This window comes from Mustelus asterias, unplaced genomic scaffold (assembly GCF_964213995.1).
Source record: "Mustelus asterias unplaced genomic scaffold, sMusAst1.hap1.1 HAP1_SCAFFOLD_2813, whole genome shotgun sequence".
NCBI classification, from domain to species: Eukaryota; Metazoa; Chordata; class Chondrichthyes; order Carcharhiniformes; family Triakidae; genus Mustelus; species Mustelus asterias.
Window position 1 is genome coordinate 11,314 of NW_027592758.1, and position 23,663 is coordinate 34,976.

Consider the following 23,663-nt stretch of genomic DNA (forward strand, 5'->3'; position numbering starts at 1 on the left):
ATGTGGCTCAGTGTTTATTGTCTAACATTCCTGTGAAGTGCCTTGGACTTTTGATTACATTAAAAGCGATGTATAAATACAGTGTGGTTGTTTTCATTGAGCATAATCGTGGGACACAAAAGGTATGTCGCATTTAACTACCGAATACTGTTACTGCCAGTGTGTGACGGGCTTTGTGATCTCTGAGAAAAGTGAGGAGGTTTGAGTTTGAAATGCAGCTTTGTTTCAGGGTGCTGTCGTTTGCTGGGGTGCTTTCTCTGTTGGTGTTCTCGCTTGTTGATTTGTACCTTGTGTTTCTGCAGTGGAAAATTAAATCGGAAACGTCGCCATGGCGAGTGATGTGATCATGTTGATGAGGGGTCTAGCCAAGCTAAGCCAGGCCATCATTGAAAACCAGACCATACAGATGCGTGCTGCTGCGTCGAGCGGGGAAGCCCTGACAATGGCCAGGGACTGGCATGCATCTGCCGAAGATGCTTTCAGTACGGCAGTGGGAAAGGTGCAGGTACAGAACCACGTTTTATATATGTTAATTCATCCGGGGGACATGAGCATTGCAGGCTAGACCAACATTTATTGCCCATCCCTAATTGCCCTTGAGAAGGTGGTGGGAGAAGTAGGCCGTTTGGTCCCTCACCTGCTTCACCATTCAGTAAGATAATGGCTGATCTGATCGTGGCCTCACTTTCTGCCTGGTCCTCATAACCCTTTGATGTGCAGGTTAGGTTTATTGGTCGTGCTGAATTGACCCTGGTATCAGGGGGATTAGTGGGGTAAATCTGTGGGGTTATGGGGATAGGGCCTGGGTGGGATTGTGGTCAGTGCAGACTCGATGGGCCGAATGGCCTCCTTCTGCACTGTAGGGATTCTATTCTATTCTATACTCTCTTATAGATCAAACATTAGTTCAGCTCAGTCTTGAATATATTCAATGACCCAGCCTCCACTGCGCTCTGAGGAAGAGAATTCCAAAAGCTAATGATCCTTAGAGAAGAAATTCCTCTTCATCTTGAATTGGAGATCCCTATTTTCTAATCTGTGCCCCCTCATTCTCGATTCCCCAATGAAGGGAACATCCTCTCAGCATCTAAACCATCGAGTCCCCCAGAATCTTAAATGTTTCAATAATATAGAATGCCCACAATGCAGAAGAGGCCATTTGACCCATCGTGCCTGCACCGACTCTCTGACAGAATATCTTACCCAGGCCCTCTACCCTGCCCTATTCCTGTAACCCCACACATTTCCCATGGCTAATCCCCCTAACCTACACATCTTGGGGCACTAAGGGGCAATTTATCATGGAAAATCTACCTAACCCGCACATCTTTGGAGTGTGGGAGGAAACCCACGCAGACACAGGGGGAACGTGCAAACTGCACACATCCACCAAGGCTGGAACTGAACCCGAGTTCCTGGAGCTGTGAAGCAGTAGTGCTAACCACTGTGCATCCGTGTCCACCCCAGATTCCCCTCTGAGGGGAATATCACCTCTTATTTGTCTAAACTCCAATGAGTGTAGGCCTAACCTGCTCAACCCTTCCGGGGCGGCACAGTGGTTAGCTGCCTCTCAGTGCCAGGGACCTAGGTTCAATTCCTGGCTTAAGTTACTGTCTGTGCAGAGTCTGCATGTTCTCCCCATGTCTGTGTGGGTTTCCTCTGGTTTCCTCCCACAGTCCGAAGATGAGCTGGTTAGGTGCATTGGCCGTGCTAAATTATCCCTCAGGGTACCCGAACAGGCACAGGAGTGTGGCAACTAGGGGATTTTCACAGTAACTTCATTGCAGTGCTAATGTAACCTGACTTGTGACTAATAGTAAACTTTTAACTTTAATAAGACAACCCCTTCACCCCAGGAACCAACCTAGTGAACCTTCTCTGACTTCCCTCCAAAGGCATGTTGCCTGCTGCCCATGTTTTATCACCAGTAGTGGTTTATCTGTTGTATGGGAGATGTGCTGCGGGCTTTGCTGGGCTTTTGCTGGTGATTAAATACCTGCCCTTTATTTATTTTCTGATTCTAGGACGTTGTGACACAGCAAGAGAACCTCTCGGAACTGGACACGGATTTTGCTTCAAAGTGGAACCTCGACGGCACGGCCTCTGAGGGGTCAACGGAAGACTTCGCCACAGACGCTCACCAGGAGCCTGTTGACTCTGTGACCTTTGACCCAGCGTCTCCCGAGAAAGAAGCTGGCGTCTTTGCCGGACGTTCCAGGGAATCGAGCAGCCCCTTCTCGTCTGGGACCCAGAGGCGGTCCTTCCATCAAGACCACCGCTCCGTCAGTGGGCTAACAGCTGAAGATATTGACAAGGCGCGAGAGTCCAAAGTAACTCCCACAGACAAGCCTTACAGACAGATGGTACGTTCCATTCTACCCCCGCATTGTCAGTGTGGCTGGACTCCGCTAATCCCAACGCATTGATCAGCGATTGCAAACTTAAAGTCCACGTGGGTGATAGAAGCTTCCGGAAGCTGCTCTTCACTGTTCACTCACTCTTGAAAGAAATGTTGGGCTCCAGTTACTTGGCCATGTTTGCGCTGATGTGGAGAGTGTAATTTTAGAATCGCCTCTTAGCCTTACTGCACAGTTCTGATCAACAAGCAGCTGCAGTTATATAATTCACTCAATCTAGTGACAAATCCACTTCCCCGCTTCATCCTCAGCTCTGCAATTCTTCCCCTTCAAGTGTTTATCTAATTCCCAATTTCAGGTTGTGGAGTCCAGATCCCAATAACTTGCTGCATAAATAACACATTCTCCTCAGCTACCCTCTGCTTCTAACAATTACCCTAAAACCTTGTTCCCTGGCTACTGATCCCTCCTGCCGTTGGCACCAGTTCCTCTTTTATTTACTCTATCCAAAACTGTTCATGATTTTGAATGCCTCAATTAAGTCTCCCCTCAACTTCGCTGGCCTCAGGAGAACAATCCCAGCTTCTCCAGAACTCGGCACCCCCATCTTTGCTACCATGCTGAGGCCTTGCCATTCTTCCTAAAGTGTGGTGCCCAGAATTGAACATATCACTTCTGTTCAGACCTGACCAGTGTTATTAAAAAGGTTCAGTATAATTCCTTGCTTTTGTACTCGATGCCCAAACGTTTAAAGCCAAGGATCCCATCTTGTTTTTATAACTATTTGCAATGCCACCTTCCGAGATTTATGTACATACAACCCCGGGTGTCTCTGTTCCTGAACCCTATTAGGATTTACGATTTAATTTATACTAATGAAATCATTACTGTTACTATTTACCAGTAGTGGGATCAGATGCATTTGATTTGATTTATTATTGTCTCATGTATTAGTACACAATGAAAAGTATTGTTTCTTGCGCGCTAGACAAAGCATACCGTTCATAGAGAAGGAAAGGAGAGAGTGCAGAATGTAGTGTTACAGTCATAGCTAGGGTGTAGAGAAAGATCAACTTAATAGATGGTAGGTCCATTCAAAAGTCTGACGGCAGCCGGGAAGAAGCTGTTCTTGAGTCGGTTGGTACGTGACCTCAGACTTCTGTACCTTTTTCCCGACGGAAGAAGGTGGAAGAAAGAATGAAGAGTTGGAAGAGAGAATACAAGAAAACCAGATGCATACGCAAACACACCAAAAAAATAAAGTTAAGGAGCTTACACACACCATCATACATTAGCAATAGGAACAGATCATTCAGCATCTTGTGTCTAATCCATCATACAATTAGATCATGGTGGATCTGTATCTTTGCTCCATCAGACCCCCCTTTTGCTTCTGTAACCTTTAATACCCAATCTCAGCTTTGATATTGTTAATCGGTGATGGCCTAGTGACATTATTGCTAGACTATTCATCCAGAAGTTCAGCTAATGTTCTGGAGATCCGGGTTCGAATCCCACCAAGGCGGTATTTGAATTCAATAAAAACATCTGGAATTAAGAATTTACTGATGACCATGAAACCATTGCCGATTGTCGGAAAAACCCATCTGGTTCACTAATACCCTTTAGGGAAGGAAATCTGCCGTCCTTACCCGGTCTGGCCTACACATGACTCCAGAGCTACAGCCAATGTGGTTGACTCTCCACTGCCCTCAGGCAACTAGGGATGGGCAATATATGCTGGCCCAGCCAGCGACGCCCATGTCCCACGAATGAATAAAAAAAATTGTTAATTTGACCGTTAGACTCAACAGTTTTCTTTCTGGGGTGCGCTGGGGCAGGGGAAGAACTCCAGATTTCCACTACCCTTTGTGTGAAGAAGTGTTTCCTGACATCACCTGAATGGCTTCGCTCTAATTTTTAGGTGATGATTCCTTTGCTCTGATGTCCCCATCTCAGGAAAATGTTTTTCTCTCTATCAATTCCTTCAGTCATCTTAAAGACCTCGAATAGACCGTTCCTCAGTTCCCTATACTCGGACTGCCAGCTTAGTCTGTGCCTCCTTCCCTCATCATCCACACGCACACCAAGCAATGCACCCACCCATCTACGCAGTGACACATTTACATTCAGGAGTAACCAGAGTGCTTCGATCACCCCAGCCTGTTATAGAGCATGGAGAACTCACCCGGAAACCACATTCCGAAAGTGTTCATGTAATACCTTTCACACCAAAACACTTTTCAACCAATTTTCTTGTTATTCATTCATGGGATGTGGGCATTGCTGTCATTATTGCCCATCCCTAATTGCCCTCCAACCCAGTGGCTCGGCCAGGCCACTTGAGAGGACATTGTTGTGGATCTGATGTCACATATAGGCCAGACCGGGTAAGGATGGCAGATTTATTTGTGAACCAGATGGGTTTTTATGACAATCGACAATGATTACATTGGACTTTCTATTCCAGATTTTTATTGAATTCTTATTTCACCATCTGCCATGGTGGGATTCGAACCCGGGTCCCCAGAGCACTCCGCTGGGTCTCTGGATCACTAGTCCAATGACAATACCACTACGCCACTGCCTCTCCCAACGCCACTGCCTTTGACATGTAGTATGTAGGGGAATAGATAGGCATTTCTGAGGCCGCAAACGAGACTCCAGGATGGTCTGTTGCCTCCCTGGTGCTGGGGTCAAGGATGTCTCGGAGCGACTGCAGGACATTCTGAAGGGGGAGGGCGAGCAGCCAGTGGTAGTCGTGTTGGTACAGACGACATAGGTGAAAAAAAAGGGATGAGGTCCTAAAAGCAGAATATAGGGAGCGAGGAAGCAAGCTGAAAAGTAGGACCTCAAAGGTAGTGATCTCAGGATTACTACCCAGTGCCACGTGCTAGTCAGAGCAGAAACAGCAGGATACGTAGGGTGAATACGAGGCTGAAGAGATGGCGTGAGGAGGAGGAGGGTTTCAGATTCCTGGGGCATTGGGACCTCTTCTGGGGGAGGTGGGACCTGTACAAACTGGGCGGGTTACACCTGGGCAGGATTGGGATTGATTTCCTTGGGGGGGGGGAGGGATTTGCTAGAGTGGTTGCGGAGGGTTTAAACTAATATGGCAGGGGGGTGGGAACCTTTGCAAGGATTCAGAGCAGGAGGAATTAAGAACAAGAGGAAAAGACAGTAAGGAGAATAAGGAAAGTGATAGGCGGAGAAATCAAAAGCCAGAGTCAGATAAGGACCAAGTAAAAAAAAAAAAGGTAGGAAAGGGAAAAGAAATGTTAAAAGTGCTCACCTTAAAGTTTTGTATCTGAATGCACGGAGCACTCGAAACAAAATAGACGAATCAGTTGTACAGACAGATGTAAAGGGGTATGATATAGTTGGCATTATGGAGATGTGGCTCCAAGGTGAGCAAGGATGGGAACTAAACCTTGAGGGCTATTCAGTGTTTAGGAAGGGCAGATGGAAATGAAAAGGTGATGGAGTTGCATTGTTGATTAAAGATGATATTGATACAATATTGAGGGGAGATATTAGCATAGATGATGTGGAATCTGTATGGGTCGAGTTAAGAAACAACAAGAGGCAATAAACATTGGTGGGGGTGGTATACAGAGCACCAAACTATGATGGTAATGTTGGAAAAAGCATTAGACAGGAAATCAGAGATGCATGTGTTAAAGGAACATCTGTGATTATGGGTGACTTTAATCTGCATATAGATTGGGAGAGTTAAATTAGTCCCAGTACAATAGAGGAGGCATTTCTGGAGTGCATAGGGGATAGTTTTCTGGAGCAATGTGTTGAGGAACCAACAAGGGATCAGGTCATCTTGGACTGGGTGTTGTGCAATGAGAAAGGATTAGCTGGCAATCTAGGTGTGAGAGTGCCCTTGGGGATGAGTGACCATAAGATGGTAGAATTCTTTGTCAGGTGGATAGTGACGTAGTTGATTCTGAGACCAGGATCCTGAATCTCAGTAAATGGTATGAAGCATGAATTGGCCATGATGGACCGGGAAACATTACTGAAAGGAAAGACAGTGGACAGGCAATGGCAGACGTTTGAAGAACGAGTAGGTGAACTCCAGAAGTTGTTTATTCCTGTTTGGTGCAAGAGTTGGAATTGTGGCCAAACCACGGCCTACAAGGGAAATTAGAGATAGAATCAGATTCAAGGAAGAAGCATACAAACTGGCAAGAAAAGGCAATAGGCCTAAGGATTGGGAGCAGCTTAAAATTCAGCAAAGGAGGACCAAGTGATTGATTTAAGAAGGGAAAAATGTAGGGAAGCTAGCGGGGAACATAAAAACTGTCTGTAAGTTTCTATCGATAAGTAAAGAAAAAAAGATGGACTCCTTTAGTCAGAAACAGGAGGAATAAAGAAATGCTGTGGAATTAAATTTGTACTTTGCTTCAGTCTTCTCAAAGGAATAATGTGGAGATGCCGGCGTTGGACTGGGGTGGGCACAGTAAGTAGTCTCACAACACCAGGTTAAAGTCCAACAGGTTTATTTGGTAGCACGAGCTTTCGGAGCGCTGCTCCTTCATCAGGTGAATGCAGGATTTGTTTCACAAAGAGGACATATATAGACACAAACTCAATTATAAGATAATGGTTGGAATGCAAGTCTTTACAGGTAATCAAGTCTTTACAGGTGCAGACAATGAGAGTGGAGAGAGGGTTAAGCACAGGTTAACGAGGTATAAATCGTCTCAAGCCAGGACAGTTAGTGAGATTTTGCAAGCCCAGACAAGTTGTGGGGGTTACAGATAGTGTGACAGGAACCCAAGATCCTGGTTGAGGCCGTCTTCGTGTGCGGAACTTGGCTATCAGTTTCTGCTTGGCTATTTTGCGCTATCGTGTGTCTTGAAGGCCGCCTTGGAGAACGCTTACCCGAAGATCAGAGGCTGAATGCTCTTGACTGTTGAAGTGCTCCCCGACAGGTGATCGAGTCTTCAGGAGAACAGTGACCACGACACCGCACAAGCCTGCCACAACAACCTCTGCAAGACGTGCCGGATCATCGACACGGATGCCATCATCTCACGTGAGAACACCATCTACCAGGTACACGGTACATACTTTTGCAACTTGGCCAGCGTTGTCTATCTGATACGCTGCAGGAAAGGATGTCCTGAGGCATGGTACATTGGGGAGACCATGCAGAGGCTATGACAACAGATGAATGAACACCGCTCGACAATCACCAGGCAGGAGTTTTCCCTTCCAATCGGGGAGCACTTCAGCAGTCACGGGCATTCAGCCTCTGATCTTCGGGTAAACGTTCTCCAAGGCGGCCTTCAAGACACACGACAATGCAGGATTGCTGCGCAGAAACTGATAGCCAAGTTCTGCACATGAAACCAGCCTTAACCGGGATCTTGGGTTCACGTCACACTATCTGTAACCCCCACAACTTGCCTGGGCTTGCAAAATCTCACTAACTGTCCTGGCTTGAGACGATTCGCACCTCTTTAACCTGTGCTTAACCCTCTCTCCACTTGCATGTCTGCACCTGTAAAGACTTGATTACCTGTTCAGACTTGCATTCCAACCATTACCTTGTAATTGAGTTTGTGTCTGTATATACCCTGTTTGTGAAACAAATCCTGCACTCACCTGATGAAGGAGCAGCGCTCCGAAAGCTCGTGCTACCAAATAAACCTGTTGGACTTTAACCTGGTGTTGTGAGACTTCTTACTGTTCTCAAAGGAAGACATGAATAATGTACCAGAAGTGCTGAGAGAAACATGTTTTAGTGAGGAGCTGAAGGAAATCAGCATTAATAAAGTAATGGTTTTGGGGAAATTGATGGAATTGAAGGTGGATAAATCTCCAGGTCCTGGTAATCTTCATCCCAGAGAATTTAAGGAAGTGGTCCTGGAAATATAGATCCATTGGTGGTTATTTTCTAAAATTCTTTGGACTCTGGATTGGTTCCTACAGATTGGAGGGTAGTTAATGTAAGCTTGCTATTCAAAAAGGTAGGTAAAGAGAAAACAGGGAACTATAGACCAGTGAGCCTAACATCGGTACTGGGGAGGTTGCTAGAGTCTATTAAAAAGGATTTCATAACTCGGCATTTGGAAGGCAGTGGTATAATCAGACAGAGTCAGCATGGATTTGCACAAGAGAAATCGTGCTTGACGAATCTATTGGAATTTTTTGAGGATGTAACTAGCAGAGTTGACTGAGGAGAACCAGTGGATGTGGTTTATTTAGACTTTCAGAAGGCTTTTGACAAGGTCTCAAGTAACAGACTACTATGTAAAGTTAAAGCACATGGGATTACAGGTAATGTTTTGTGATGGATATAAAGCTGGTTAGCAGATAGGAAGCAAAGAGTTGGCATAGATGGGTCTTTTTCTGATTGGCAGTCAGTGACTAGTGCTGGGATCCCACTGTTCACATTATTAATGCTTTGGAAGAGGGAACTGAATGTATTATCTCAAACTTTGCAGATGGTACAAAGTTGATTGGGAGGGTGAGCTGTGAGGAGGATGCAGAGATGCTTCAGTGTGATTTGGACAGGCTGAATGTGGGTATCTGCATGACAGATGCAGTATAATGTGGATAAATGTGAGGTTATCCACTTTGGTAGCAATAATAGGAAGACAGATTATTACTTGAATGGGTGTAAATTGAGAGAGGTGGATACTCAACAAGACCTTGGAGTCCTTGTGCATCAGTCACTGAAAGTAAGCACTCAGGTGCAGCAGGCAGTAAAGAAATAATATGGTATGTTGGCCTTCAGAGAATTTGAATGTAGGGATAGGGATGGTTTGCTGCAATTGTATAGGGCATTGGTGAGGCCACACCTGGACTATTGTGTTCAGTTTTGGTGTCCATATCTGAGGAATTCTGTCCTTGCTATAGAGCGAGTACAGCGAAGGTTTACCAGGCTGATTCCTGGGGTGGCAGGTCTGTCATATGAGGAGAGACTAAGTCGGTTAGGATTATATTCACAGGAGTTTAGAAGAGTGAGAGGGGATCTCAGAGAAACTTATAAAATTCTAACAAGGTTAGACAGGGTAGATTCAGAAAGAATGTTCCCAATGGTGGGGGAATCCAGAACTAGGGGTCATAGTTTGAGGATAAGGAGTAAAACTTTTAGAACTGAGGTGAGGAGAAATTTCTTCACCCAGAGAGTGGTGAATGTGTGGAATTCACTCCCACAGAATGTAGTTGAGGCCAAAATGTTGTCTGATTTCAGGAAGAAATTAGATATAGCTCTTGGGGCTAAAGGGATCAAGGGATATGGAGGGAAAGGGGAATCAGGATATTGAATTCGATGATCAGCCATGATCAAAATGAATGGCGGAGCAGGCTCGAAGGGCCGAATGGCCTCCTCCTGCTTCTAGTTTCTATGTTTCTAGTAATTATTATAATTTAGTAAATGCCTCAACCACTTTGCATATAGCATATAGAATGGGGAATGATCTCATTGAAATAGCAGCTCCCACAATAATATATGATAATGACAAAATAATATTTCTAAGTGACTTTTGGAAACATTCAGAATGGGTGCAGGAATTGGCCGTGTAGCCCTGCTCAGCCATTGAATGTGATCATGGCTGATCTTAACTTAAAATCCATTTTTTCACCGACTCCCCATATCCCTTCATTCTCAGAGACCAAAAATCTATCTATCTCAGCCTTAAATAATGATGGAACGTCCACAACCCACTGGGCTAGAGAACTCCAAAGATTCACAACCCTTTGATGGAGGCATTTCTCGTCTCAGTCCTAAATCAGTCTCTTATCCTGAAACCTTGTTCTACAATTCCTGGCCAGGGGAAACACCCTCTCACTATCTACTCTATCAAGCCTCTTCATAATCTTGACTATTTCAATGAGATCATTCCCCATTCTAAACTCCGCCAGAGAATATAGACCCAGTTTCCTCAGCCTCTCATCCCAGGAATCAATCTAATGAACCTTTGCTGTACTGCCTCAGAGTGCACCCTTCCTTAAATATGGAGACAAATTGATACAGCTGACGGGGCCTTCTGTGCAAGTTGGCGCCTCTGACAGTGCAGCAGTCCCTCAGTTCTACATTGGCGTGTTAACCTAGACTTTGTGCTTGGGTCTCTGGAGTGGTACAAGACTTGGAGCAGGGTACTAACGAGACCACAACATTTCCTTAGCTAAATAATTGAGAATTTGATTCGAGCTGGTTTTATTACACATCCCAATCAACTATTGACATTCCATGTTTGGATAGTAGTGACTGTTCTTATTGGACTGCCTTTAACAGGGGACCCTGTCAAAGAACTTTAAGAACGAACCTCACCATCAGTTTTCCTTGCTGTTTATTTGAGAGCTTGCTGTGTACCAATTGGCTGCTGAGTTTCCTACAATACAAGCACAATGCAATCAGTACTTTATTGACTGCAGAGTGCTTTGGGGTGTCTAAAGGTTATGAAAGGTGCTATATAAATGCAAGTTTTTCTTTCAGTAGTGCTGTGACTTGTGTATTAAGGATAAGTTAGATAGGGGAGGTGATGGCCTAGTGGTATTATTGCTAGACTACTAATCCAGAAACTCAGCTAATGCTCTGGGAACCCGGGTTCGAATCCTGCGACTGCAGGTGGCGAAATTTGAATTCAATAAAAAAAATCTGGAATTAAGAATCTATTGATGGCCATGAAACCATTGTCGATTGTCATTAAAACCCATCTGGTTCACTCGTGTCCTTTTATGGAAGGAAATCTGTCGTCCTTACCTGGTCTGGCCTACATGTGACTCCAGAGCCACAGCAATGTGCTTGACTCTCAACTGCCCTCAGGCAGCTAGGGATGGGCAATAAATACTGACCAGCCAGTGACGCCCATGTCCCACGAATAAAAAAAAATGTTATGGTCCAATAACCTTTTTAGTGTGCTTTGAGAAAAGTTTGAGACATGAAAGCTTAATGAGTCCAGCATACTTGTTCTCCAGCCAGCTGGAAGCTCTACTTGTGTATGTATTTTATCTGCTTAAATAGTTTTTACTTTGATTGTGTACCATATAAGGCTGGTGACCTTTCGTTAGTGGGGAGGGTGTGAAAGAAACACAGTGGCCAACTCTCCTATTCACTCCAATCCTCCTGGATTACTTTCCTTCTCTTTGTTAGTCAGGCCCATTTTTGGGAAGTGAAGACTGCAGTCTGCAGCTAAACCCTGCCCCTTCTCTCGTATTCAGCCTCTTTGTGGTCCTCCCTTTCACTCTCCTTCGGGGTGAGAAGAGAAAAGTATTATGGACAGCAAAGTTCTGGATGGCATACAACAGTACCCTACAAACCGGAGCCCAGGGGATGTGTGGCACTGGTCACTGTAATCCAAAGCTTCAGTTTAGACCGTGAAGGTGATGCAGATAAGACTACTGAGACCAATCCCCAAAATCAGGAAGAAAAGCTTACATTTCGACAGTGCCTTCCACAGTCTCAGGATGTTCCAAGAAATCCTCTGGTATTATTCTCCTTGGAGCAAAGAAGGTTAAGGGGAGATTTAATCAAGGCATTCACAGTCACAACAATTTTGTCAGAGTAAATGAGGAGAATCCATTATCAACAACAGGTATATTGGTGACCAGAGGGGACAGATTTAAGATAAATGGTTAAAAAATTAATAGAAATGAAGAGAATTATCTTTGTGATCTGGAATGCACTGTCTGAATGAAGGAAAGGTGAAAGCAGATTTGATAGTAACATACAGAAGGGATATGGCTGAATAGCGATACGTTGCTGAAGGTTTTCATCCTGCACTCATCAGGACAAGAATTTCAAATAATCACAATTTATACTACAAGAGCTGATTGGGTGCCAAGTCTACTCTGGCTGAGGCGTTGTCATGGAGAAAGTAACGGGGAACTATAGGCTCCCGAAACTCCCGAGTGATTTAAAAAAAAATGCAAGGCTTGAACATATTCCTTTTGGCTGCAGAGGATGGGTCCCTGTGTATTAAAGTGTGACTGGGTCATGTTACCAGCTCGACTGATGATCTTAAGTTGTTGTCAGTGTAACAATAACATACTGGGATTGTTTAGAAGAGAATTAAAAAAGAAATTGGATAAATACTTGGGTTCTAGGGAAAGCCATGATGTGGAGCTGCTGGCGCTGGACTGGGGTAAACACAGTAAGAAGTCTCACAACACCAGGTTAAAGTCCAACAGGTTTATTTGGTACCACAAGCCACTAGCTGCCCCTTCATCAGGTAAGTGGGAGTTCTGTTCGCAAATTGAGTTTATGTCTTTATATGCCCTGTTTATGAACAGAACTCCCACTCACCTGACGAAGGAGCAGCGCTCTAAAAGCTAGTGGCTTGTGCTACCAAATAAACCTGTTGGACTTTAACCTGGTGTTGTGAGACTTTTTACTGTGCTTACCCCAGTCCAACGCCGGCATCTCCACATCAGAGAGCTGGCACAGGCATGATTGTCTGAATGGGGGTGTGAAGCCTGATGTCATAGAATCCCTACAGTACAGAAGGAGGCCATTCGGCCCATCAAGTCTGTACCAACCATAATCTCACCCTGGCCCTATTCCCGTAACCTCACGCATTTATCCTGCTAATCCCCTGACGCTAGGCTCAATTTACCATGGCCAATCAACCTAACCATAAGACCATAAGACATAGGAGCGGAAGTAAGGCCATTCGGCCCATCGAGTCCACTCCACCATTCAATCATGGTTGATTTCAACTCCATTTACCCGCTCTCTCCCCATAGCCCTTAATTCCTCGAGAAATCAAGAATTTATCAATTTCTGTCTTGAAGACGCTCAACGTCTCGGCCTCCACAGCCCTCTGTGGCAATGAATTCCACAGACCTACCACTCTCTGGCTGAAGAAATTTCTCCTCATCTCTGTTCTCAAGTGACTCCCTTTTATTCTAAGGCTGTGCCCCCGCGTCCTAGTCTCCCCTGCTAATGGAAACAACTTCCCTACGTCCATCCTATCTAAGCCGTTCATTATCTTGTAAGTTTCTATCAGATCTCCCCTCAACCTCCTAAACTCCAATGAATATAATCCCACATATAAGCTGCACATCTTTGGAGTGTGGGAGGAAACCGGAGCTCCCGGAGGAAACCCACAAAGACGAATGCGCAAACTCCACACAGACAGTGACATGAGGCCGGAATTGAACCTGGGACCCTGGCGCTATGAGGCTGCAGTGCTAACCACTGTGCCACCCCGTGTCGATAGTGGAGAAAATGCTAGAGTCATTATAAAAACAACTTACAACAGAGTCCTTGGAAAACAATTGACAAATTGGACAGTCAGCGTGGATTTACGAAAGGGAAATCATGCTTGACAAACCTACTGGAATTTTTCGAGGATGTAACTAGTAGAGTTAATGAGGGGGAGCCAATGGAAGTGGTTTATTTGGACTTTCAGAAGATTTTCGACAAAGTCTCAAGAGATGAGCGTATAAAATTAAATGGGATTGGGTGTGGTGTGTTGAGAAGAATAGAAAACTGGTTACCAGACAGGAGACAAAGAGTAGGAATAAACGGGTCATTTTCCAAATGACAGGCAGTGATGAGTGGTATTGTAGGGATCAGTGCTGGGACCCTAGCACTCTGAGAATCAGCATAGATTTTTGTGCCCCGGTCTCTAGACTGGGACTTGAATCCATGACTATTTTTGTTCTAGCAGCTGAGCCATGGTTTTCACACTGGGACATCCTGAGGCTGTGGACAGGTTTTTCTCTCTCGCCCTCCCCTCCATTTGACCTCATTGTCTTTGTTTTATTTCCCTAGCTCAGCGAGCGGGCACGTGAACGCAAAGTACCATCCACTCGAATCGGTCGGCTGGCCAACTTCGGAGGTAAGGCACTTGGAGCGTTTTCTGACCCTTCTGTGTCTGTCACTTTGTGTCGCGGTGACTCAGTTAAAGATGGTGAATGGCAGCGTTCTTGTGCATCGATCCTGGTAGATAGAGTGGGGAGGACAGGTGAGTCAGTGTGATTCTAAGCGAGTGCTTGCTGATTCTCCTCAACTCAAAGGCTGTGGGTCCAGATTGTTTAACAACGCTGAAAGAATACTGTGTTGTTGGAGGGTGTTGTCCTTTGGAGGAGACATTAAACTGAGTGCCTGCTCAGGTGGGTGTGAAGATACTGTTATCTCTATTAGGCAAAGCCTGGGGTTCCAATGAGGCTGGTGTGGGAGAAATTAAGTTTGAGGTGATTGAAGAGGTTGGCAGCAATGGAGCCAGGGTAGGATTGGAGATGAGGGGCTGTTTGAGAACAAGGTTCACTTGGTGACAGATAGTGTGGAGAGATGTGAGGTAGAGAGTTATAGATTTGTCTGGAGAGATGTGAGGTAGAGAGTTATAGATTTGTCTGGATAGCTGTGCAGTGCTCTGGGGTTATTTCAGTGTTGGTGCATCTCCCATGTTCAGGCGTAGAGGCTTGCTGGGAATGTGTTAATTAATACAAATAATGATCTTGATGTTCAGTGTCAGGAAGCACACCCCGTCACTGCCGGGGAGAGGGCCTGTCACACAGTCACCTCCATGTGAAAACACCATTTAGCTGTTGTTGCGAGATGTTCTACTCCCTTCCCAGAACCTGCCTGACGCAATCTGGAACAAAATCCGGGTCATAGTCTGAGCTCATTTAGACTTTAACTGCATTTGGGAGAGGGAAATGTACAGAATGGCAGGTGCTTCTAAAATTCTGACTGTAGGCCAGCATCAAAACAGTACAGAATGCCTGGCTTTCCTGCTTTGTTTTTATATACTGTGACACTTGAGTGTGATGTCTAAGGCATTTGGAGGGTTGCAAAACTCTTTTTCTGTTTATAGATGGTTATTACTTCACAGTAAACCATCTCCCCCATAAGGAACTACAGTTCCTTGGGCTGACTTTAACAGCAATCAGGGTTGGGTGGGGATGAGGGTTGCGGTGTCTGTGTCCACCCCTGTGCATACTTAGCAGCTCTCCACAGGGATTACTGTTTACGGTGTAAATCTGCCCATCTCGAGCTAGCTCCATGTTGGAGTTGCTGTATCTCCCCTCTTCCTGCTTCCCAGCCCTTATCCTTTGTCTTATCTTTTAGAAGCATTGATTGAGTTTGTTGACTGGGTCTCATCAACTCCTTGTACTAATAGATTCCACATTCTGATAATTTCTTTGAGGGAAAAAAACGGTACCTTTTGCTTTGAGTGTGAACCCTAATTGCTACCATCTTGTTAGGGTTCATCAGTCAGAATTGACCATCCCAAACACTGTCCAGGCTGATCTTATAGATTAGAATGTCTACAGGAGGCCATTCGGCCCATCAAGTCTGCACCGACCACAATCCTACCCAGGCCGTAACCCCATAACCCCATGTATTAACCCTGCTGATCCCCCTGACACTAAGGGGCAATTGAACATGGCCAATGCACCAACGCACATCTTTGGACTGTGGGAGGAAACCAGAGCCCCCGTGGGAAACCCACGCAGACACGGGGGGAACATGCAAACTCAGTCACCCGAGGCCAGAATTGAACCCCGGTCCCTGGCTCTGTGAGGCAGCAGAGCTAACCACTGTGCCACCGATCTGATCCCTATTAATCATCTTGCTCCAGTAAATTCAAGTTTTCCTCCCAACCAGAGGGGCTTTCAGAGGGCAGATGGAATCACATCAAATGATACAATACTCAAGGTTGCCATTCGGCCCATTGTGTCTTTGCCAACCCTTTTGAAAGATCTTCGTGTTAGTCCGACTATATTGCTATTTCCCCATTGCCCTGCTAATTTTTACTTTTGAAGCATTTTTCCAATTCCAGTTTTAAACTTACTATTCCATTCACCCTTTCGGGCAATTCTCATAACTCACTATGTTTTAAAATGATCTCCGCTCCTCACCTTTTAAACTAGAGCCCCCTCGTTACTGACCTTCCTGCCAGTGAAGTCAGCCTCTCCCTATTTCCTGCAGAAGAATTTTTCATCATTTTGAACAGCTCTGTAAACATCGCTGACAGATCACGCCCACAACTCAATTGACCTTAGTTGTGAGAGAAACCTTGGAGCTGTCAGCCGAAGGGTAGAGAGGCGTTGTTGTGCGTGAGGCTCACAGCTGCTGGATCAGGTATTGTGAACTCGGAGTGCTCCAGTTAAAAGGGCGGGACAGACAGGAGACAACCTGTTTAGCAAGTCCAGGCCAAGTGAAGCATGTACTCATTCAGGCACCGCCTGGTGTAGTGCAGTAGTACCTGGTACATTTTGTGTCTCTTACCTTGTTCGGAATATAGTTTGAAACATTTATCATTCTCTGGGAGTAATTTTATCAAGAGGAGAGAGCTGAGAGATAGTGAGCATTCTCTGCCATCCACACACACACACACACACACAACCACCCCTCCACCCCCACACACACACACAAACCCCCCCCCCCACCCCACACACACACACAAACCCCCCCCCCCACCCCACACACACACACAAACCATCCCCCCCCCACACACACACACAAACCCCCCCCCCCCACCCCCCCCCCACACACACACACACACAAACCATCCCCCCCCCACACACACACACACAAACCCCCCCCCCACCACACACACACACACACACACACACACAAACCCCCCCCCCCCACCCCACACACACACACACACACACAAACCATCCCCCCCCCCACACACACACACAAACCCCCCCCCCCACCCCACACACACACACAAACCATCCCCCCCCCCACACACACACACAAACCCCCCCCCACCCCCCACACACACACACACACACACACACACACAAACCATCCCCCCCCACACACACACACACAAACCCCCCCCCCACCCCACACACACACACACACACACACACACACACACACACACACACACACAAAACCCCCCATTTTACATCAGGTCGATTGATTTTAGGCAATGTGCTATCGCTTCATTTTTACCTTGTGCTACTGGTTACAATCGTCCATCCCTTTGAGTGGAAAATCTCTGCCAAATGGTGGAGTGATTTCTACATTCTTATAGGGCGGCACGGTAGCACAGTGGTTAGCACTGCTGCTTCACAGCTCCAGGGACCTGGGTTCGATTCCCGGCTCGGGTCACTGTCTGTGTGGAGTTTGCACATTCTCCTCGTGCCTGCGTGGGTTTCCTCCGGGTGCTCCGGTTTCCTCCCACAGTCCAAAGATGTGCGGGTTAGGTTGATTGGCCAGGTTAAAAATTGCCCCTTAGAGTTCTGAGATACGTAGGTTAGCGGGATTAGCGGGTAAATATGTGGGGGTAGGGCCTGGGTGGGATTGTGGTCGGTGCAGACTCGATGGGCCGAATGGCCTCCTTCTGCACTGTAGGGTTTCTATGATTTCTATGATTCTATAGTGAAATTTGGTTGATTATGATTCCCTTGGAATGTGGAGCCATTGGAACCAACTGGAAGGGGCAGAAACCTCTCGGTGGGTAAACATAAAGAGAAAACCTTCTCGAGGGGTAAGGAACGGGCAAGAAATGCTGTGATTGCTCCATCCCATGGGATACAAAAAGCCATAATGGTTTTTAACTTCCCAGAATTCCTTAATTTTGTGAATGATCCCCATGGATTAGAAGGTAACAAACATTATTCTGCTACTAGAAAAAGACCATAAGACCATAAGACATAGGAACGGAAGTAAGGCCATTCGGCCCATCGAGTCCACTCCACCATTCAATCATGGTTGATTTCAACTCCATTTACCCGCTCTCTCCCCATAGCCCTTAATTCCTCGAGAATTCAAGAATTTATCAATTTCTGTCTTGAAGACGCTCAACGTCTCGGCCTCCACAGCCCTCTGTGGCAATGAATTCCACAGACCCACCACTCTCTGGCTGAAGAAATTTCTCCTCATCTCTGTTCTAAAGTGACTCCCTTTTATTCTAAGGCTGTGCCCCCGCGTCCTAGTCTCCCCTGTTAATGGAAACAACTTCCCTACGTCCATCCTATCTAAGCCGTTCATTATCTTGTAAGTTTCTATCAGATCTCCCCTCAACCTCCTAAACTCCAATGAATATAATCCCACGATCCTCAGACGTTCATCGTATGTCAGGCCTACCATTCCTGGGATCATCCGTGTGAATCTCCGCTGGACCCGCTCCAGTGCTAGTATGTCCTTCCTGAGGTGTGGGGCCCAAAATTGCTCACAGTACTCCAAATGGGGCCTAACCAGTGCTTTATAAAGCCTCAGAAGTACATCCCTGCTTTTGTATTCCAAGCCTCTTGAGATAAATGACAACATTACATTTGCTTTCTTAATTACGGACTCAACCTGCAAGTTTACCTTTAGAGAATCCTGGACTAGGACTCCCAAGTCCCTTTGCACTTTAGCATTATGAATTTTGTCACCGTTTAGAAAATAGTCCATGCCTCTATTCTTTTTTCCAAAGTGTACGACCTCGCACTTGCCCACGTTGAATTTCATCAGCCACTTCTTGGACCACTCTCCTAAACTGTCTAAATCTTTCTGCAGCCTCCCCACCTCCTCAATACTACCTGCCCCTCCACCTATCTTTGTATCATCGGCAAACTTGGCCAGAATGCCCCCAGTCCCGTCATCTAGATCGTTAATATATAAAGAGAACAGCTGTGGCCCCAACACTGAACCCTGCGGGACACCACTTGTCACCGGTTGCCATTCTGAGAAAGAACCTTTTATCCCAACTCTCTGCCTTCTGTCTGACAGCCAATCGTCAATCCATGTTAGTACCTTGCCTCGAATACCATGGGCCCTTATTTTACTCAGCAGTCTCCCGTGAGGCACCTTGTCAAAGGCCTTTTGGAAGTCAAGATAGATAACATCCATTGGCTCTCCTTGGTCTAACCTATTTGTTATCTCTTCAAAGAACTCTAACAGGTTTGTCAGGCACGACCTCCCCTTACTAAATCCATGCTGACTTGTCTTAATCCGACCCTGCACTTCCAAGAATTTAGAAATCTCATCCTTAACGATGGATTCTAGAATTTTGCCAACAACTGAGGTTAGGCTAATTGGCCTATAATTTTCCATCTTTTTTCTTGTTCCCTTCTTGAACAGTGGGGTTACAACAGCGATTTTCCAATCCTCTGGGACTTTCCCTGACTCCAGTGACTTTTGAAAGATCATAACTAACGCCTCCACTATTTCTTCAGCTATCTCCTTTAGAACTCTAGGATGTAGCCCATCTGGGCCCGGAGATTTATCAATTTTCAGACCTTTTAGTTTCTCTAGCACTTTCTCCTTTGTGATGGCAACCATATTCAACTCTGCCCCCTGACTTTCCTGAATTGTTGGGATATTACTCATGTCTTCTACTGTGAAGACTGACGCAAAGTACTTATTAAGTTCCTCAGCTATTTCCTTGTCTCCCATCACTAGATTACCAGCGTCATTTTGGAGCGGCCCAATGTCTACTTTTGCCTCCCGTTTGTTTTTAATGTATTTAAAGAAACTTTTACTATCATTCCTAATGTTACTGGCTAGCCTACCTTCATATTTGATCCTCTCCTTCCTTATTTCTCTCTTTGTTATCCTCTGTTTGTTTTTATAGCCTTCCCAATCTTCTGACTTCCCACTACTCTTTGCCACATTATAGGCTCTCTCTTTTGCCTTGATGCATTCCCTGACTTCCTTTGTCAGCCATGGCTGCCTAATCCCCCCTCTGATAACCTTTCTTTTGTTTGGGATGAACCTCTGCACTGTGTCCTCAATTACTCCCAGAAACTCCTGCCATTGCTGTTCTACTGTCTTTCCCATTAGGCTCTGCTTCCAGTCGATTTTTGTCAGTTCCTCCCTCATGCGCCTGTAATTACCTTTATTTAACTGTAGAACCTTCACATCTGATTCTGCCTTCCTTCTTTCAAATTGCAGACTGAATTCTACCATATTATGATCACTGCTTCCTAAGTGTTCCCTTACTTTAAGATCTTTTATCACGTCTGGCTCATTACATAACACTAAGTCCAGAATAGCCTGTTCCCTCGTGGGCTCCATCACAAGCTGTTCCAAAAAGCCATCCTGTAAACATTCAATGAATTCCCTTTCTTTGGGTCCACTGGCAACATTATTTACCCAGTCCACCTGCATATTGAAATCCCCCATGATCACTGTGACCTTGCCTTTCTGACATGCCCTTTCTATTTCGTGGTGCATTTTGTGCCCCTGGTCCTGACCACTGTCAGGAGGCCTGTACATAACTCCCATTATGGTTTTTTTGCCTTTGTGGTTCCTCAACTCTACCCACACTCTACCCCACAAAGGAGGAAGAGGGAACCATAGACTGGTCAGCCTAACATCAGTAGTTGAGAAAGTAGAATCATCATAGAATCCTACAGTGCAGAAGGAGGCCATTCAGCCCATCGAGTCTGCACCAACCACAATCCCATCCAGGCCCTATCCCCATAAGCCCATGCATTCATACTAGCTCGTTTCCCCTGACACTAAGGGGCAATTTAGCATGGCCGATCCACCTAACCCGGACGTCTTTGGACTGTGGGAGGAAACTGGAGCACCCGGAGGAAACCCACACAAACACGGGGAGAACGTGCAAACTCCACACAGACAGTGACCCAAGCCGGAAATCGAACCTGGGCCCCTGGCGCTGTGAGGCAGCAGTGCTAACCACTGCGCTTGAAGGGCTTGCTAGGGAGGATGTTTCTCCTGGTCGGGGAGTTTCGAACAAGGGGTCGTAGTCTCAGAATAAGGGCTCAGCCATTTAGGACTGAGATGAGAAATCTTTTCACTCAAAGGGTTGGGATTCCATGGATGATCAGCCATTGAGTAGGCTCAAGGTAGATATTTGGGCATTAAGGGAATAGTGTAGCAAGGTGGGGTTGAGGTAGAAGATCTTATTGATTGCCAGAGTAGGTTAGAAGGGCCGAATGTCCTGTTCTTTGTGATATAACTGAGTGGCTCGCCAGGCCATTTCAGAGGGCAGTCAAAGGTCAACCACGTTGCTAAGAGTCTGGAGTCAAGTGTAGGCCAGATTGAGACAGGCTGGCAGATTTCTTTCCCAAAAGGACATTAGTGGACCAATTGGTTGGGGGGGAAGGAATCCCCTACAACCTGTTTCACTTTTCTCTCCACTAAATTTAATTTATGGTCTTTGTCCAGTTGAGTCTAGCTGACACTCCATTATAGCATCGAGGGAGTGATGAACTGCCAAAGATGCCATCTACTGGATGAGATTCTGAAAACCAGGTCAGTCTTCTTGCTCAGAGGGATTTGGAAAGATCCTGTGGTGATTTTCTGATTATAATGACTGGGGAGTTAGTGAATGTTAGCTTGGAGGCACCTCCACCTGAGGCCATTCTGGCCATGGTTACTATACCTTCCTCAATGAGCCATCGCCGGGAGATTATTTGAATTCCTCAATAATCTTCTGGCTGTTGATGGAGATGGCTTCCTGACCAAGTGCTCACTCTTCTTGTTTCTCTTTGAACAGGTTTGGCTGTAGGTCTTGGAATTGGAGCCTTGGCAGAAGTTGCCAAGAAGACGTGGAGGCCCGAGGAGCGGGAGGGTAAGTGGAAGCATGTTCAGCGTTGAGGTACCTTACTCCTGAGAGAGCAGCTGCTTGTCATGGACTTGAGGTCTAGGTCCGTCACACCTGCTTCTGTTCTTGTCACTTGTGACTGAACTATCTTCTTATTGGACAGAGACTGGTTGCAGTGGGTGGGACTTGCACAAAGGGGCTGTTTGGACTGGTTGGGAAACAACACCATTTATGTAGCACCTTTAATACCATGAAATGTCACAAGTCAGTTGACAGGCGTGTTCTCAGAGCCAGCCTGACACACAGCTACATAAGGCAGCATTAGGGCAGGTGACCCAAAGCCTGGTCTAACGGGTGGTTTTTAAGGAGTGCCTTCAAGGAGGAAAGCAAAGTAGATAGATGGAGATGTGTAGGGAGGGTATTCCAGAGTTTGGGACCTGGGCAGCTGGAGGTGGAGTGAATAGGATTGGGAATGTACAAGAGGGCAAATTAGAGGAGCACAGATATCTTGGAGAGTTGTGGGGCTGGAGGAGGTTAAAAAGAGAGTTGGGTGGTGGGGGGAGGCCATGGAGAGAGAGCAAGTTAGTGAGCATGGGGTAAAATGAATGAGATTTGGTGTCATTAAAGACATGGAGGTTTTGGATTAATCCTAGTTTAGTGGGTAGAATGTGGGAGACTAGTCAGGAGTGTTTTAAAATAGTCAAGTCCAGAGATAAGCGGCTATTGGATAGGCACATGGAGCACACCAGGATGATAGGGAGTGGGATAGCTTGATCTTGGTTTCAGATAAAGCTCGGCACAACATCGTGGGCCGAAGGGCCTGTTCTGTGCTGTACTGTTCTATGTTCTATAACAAGGGGCACAGAGTTGGGATTAGCCACAAAAACAAGGCTATGACTCATCTTTCATTCCCTCCCCCTGCAGTATAAATATCTCCCACTTTCTGTGCCTTTTAGCTTTGACAAAGGGTCACCTGGACTCGAAACGTCAGCTCTTTCCTCTCCTTACAGATGCTGCCAGACCTGCTGAGATTTTCCAGCATTTTCTCTTTTGGTTTCAGATTCCAGCATCCGCAGTAATTAACTTTTATCCAGAGTTGGGATTGTCACTTGGAGAATTAATTGGGAAGATAGAAGCAATGTTTCTGAGAGTTACTGGAATAGGGAGAGCTTCAGCATCAGTGGTCATTAAGGCCAACAAAAGGAATATAAAGTACGTAAAGGAAGGGATATAAAATGAGATCTGATGAGGGTGAGGGCAGGATATGATTATATAACTCACAGCACCAGTTCACGCTTGGACTGGCTGCTTTAATTTGTGAGTCTGCATTGTGGGATGGCATAGATTTCTGTGGATGTCGGGTGGCAAACTGAAGGGCCTTTCCACAAAGCCTTTGGAACGGAAACTGCTTTACCACCAATGCTTATTGGATGTTCCAAAGCGCTTTACAGCAATGAAACTGTCGTCAGGTGAGGTGTAGTCACCTTTGAAATGATTTTCAGAAGTAACTGGGAGTGTGTCAGTATTCGCATGGGATTCCCAGTTGCACGTTAGTGATTATAGGGGTTTTCCAGGAGTGTACCAATCTTTAGAAGAGTTTCCCGACCAGAGTCAGTATTTAAGGGGGTCACCAGGGATGGGGTCAGTATTTACAGGGGTCCACAGGATAGGGTCGGTATTTACAGGGGTCCACAGGATAGGGACAGTATTTACAGGAGGTCCACAGGATAGGGTCAGTATTTACAGGAGGTCCACAGGATAGGGTCAGTATTTACAGGAGGTCCACAGGATAGGGTCAGTATTTACAGGAGGTCCACAGGATAGGGTCAGTATTTACAGGAGGTCCACAGGATAGGGTCAGTATTTACAG

At 45.9% G+C, this 23,663-nt stretch overlaps 1 protein-coding gene across 1 annotated transcript; it reads left to right on the forward strand.

The window, feature by feature from the left end:
- Positions 1-286: 286 nt before the first annotated feature.
- Positions 287-21,820, forward strand: LOC144490051 (atypical kinase COQ8A, mitochondrial-like; the record flags this gene model as incomplete). The annotated part of the gene is made up of 4 exons (XM_078207863.1): positions 287-505; positions 2,025-2,363; positions 14,101-14,167; positions 21,746-21,820. Coding segments are annotated over exons 1-4 (658 nt in total), but the record flags the coding sequence as incomplete, so codon positions are not given.
- Positions 21,821-23,663: the final 1,843 nt, after the last annotated feature.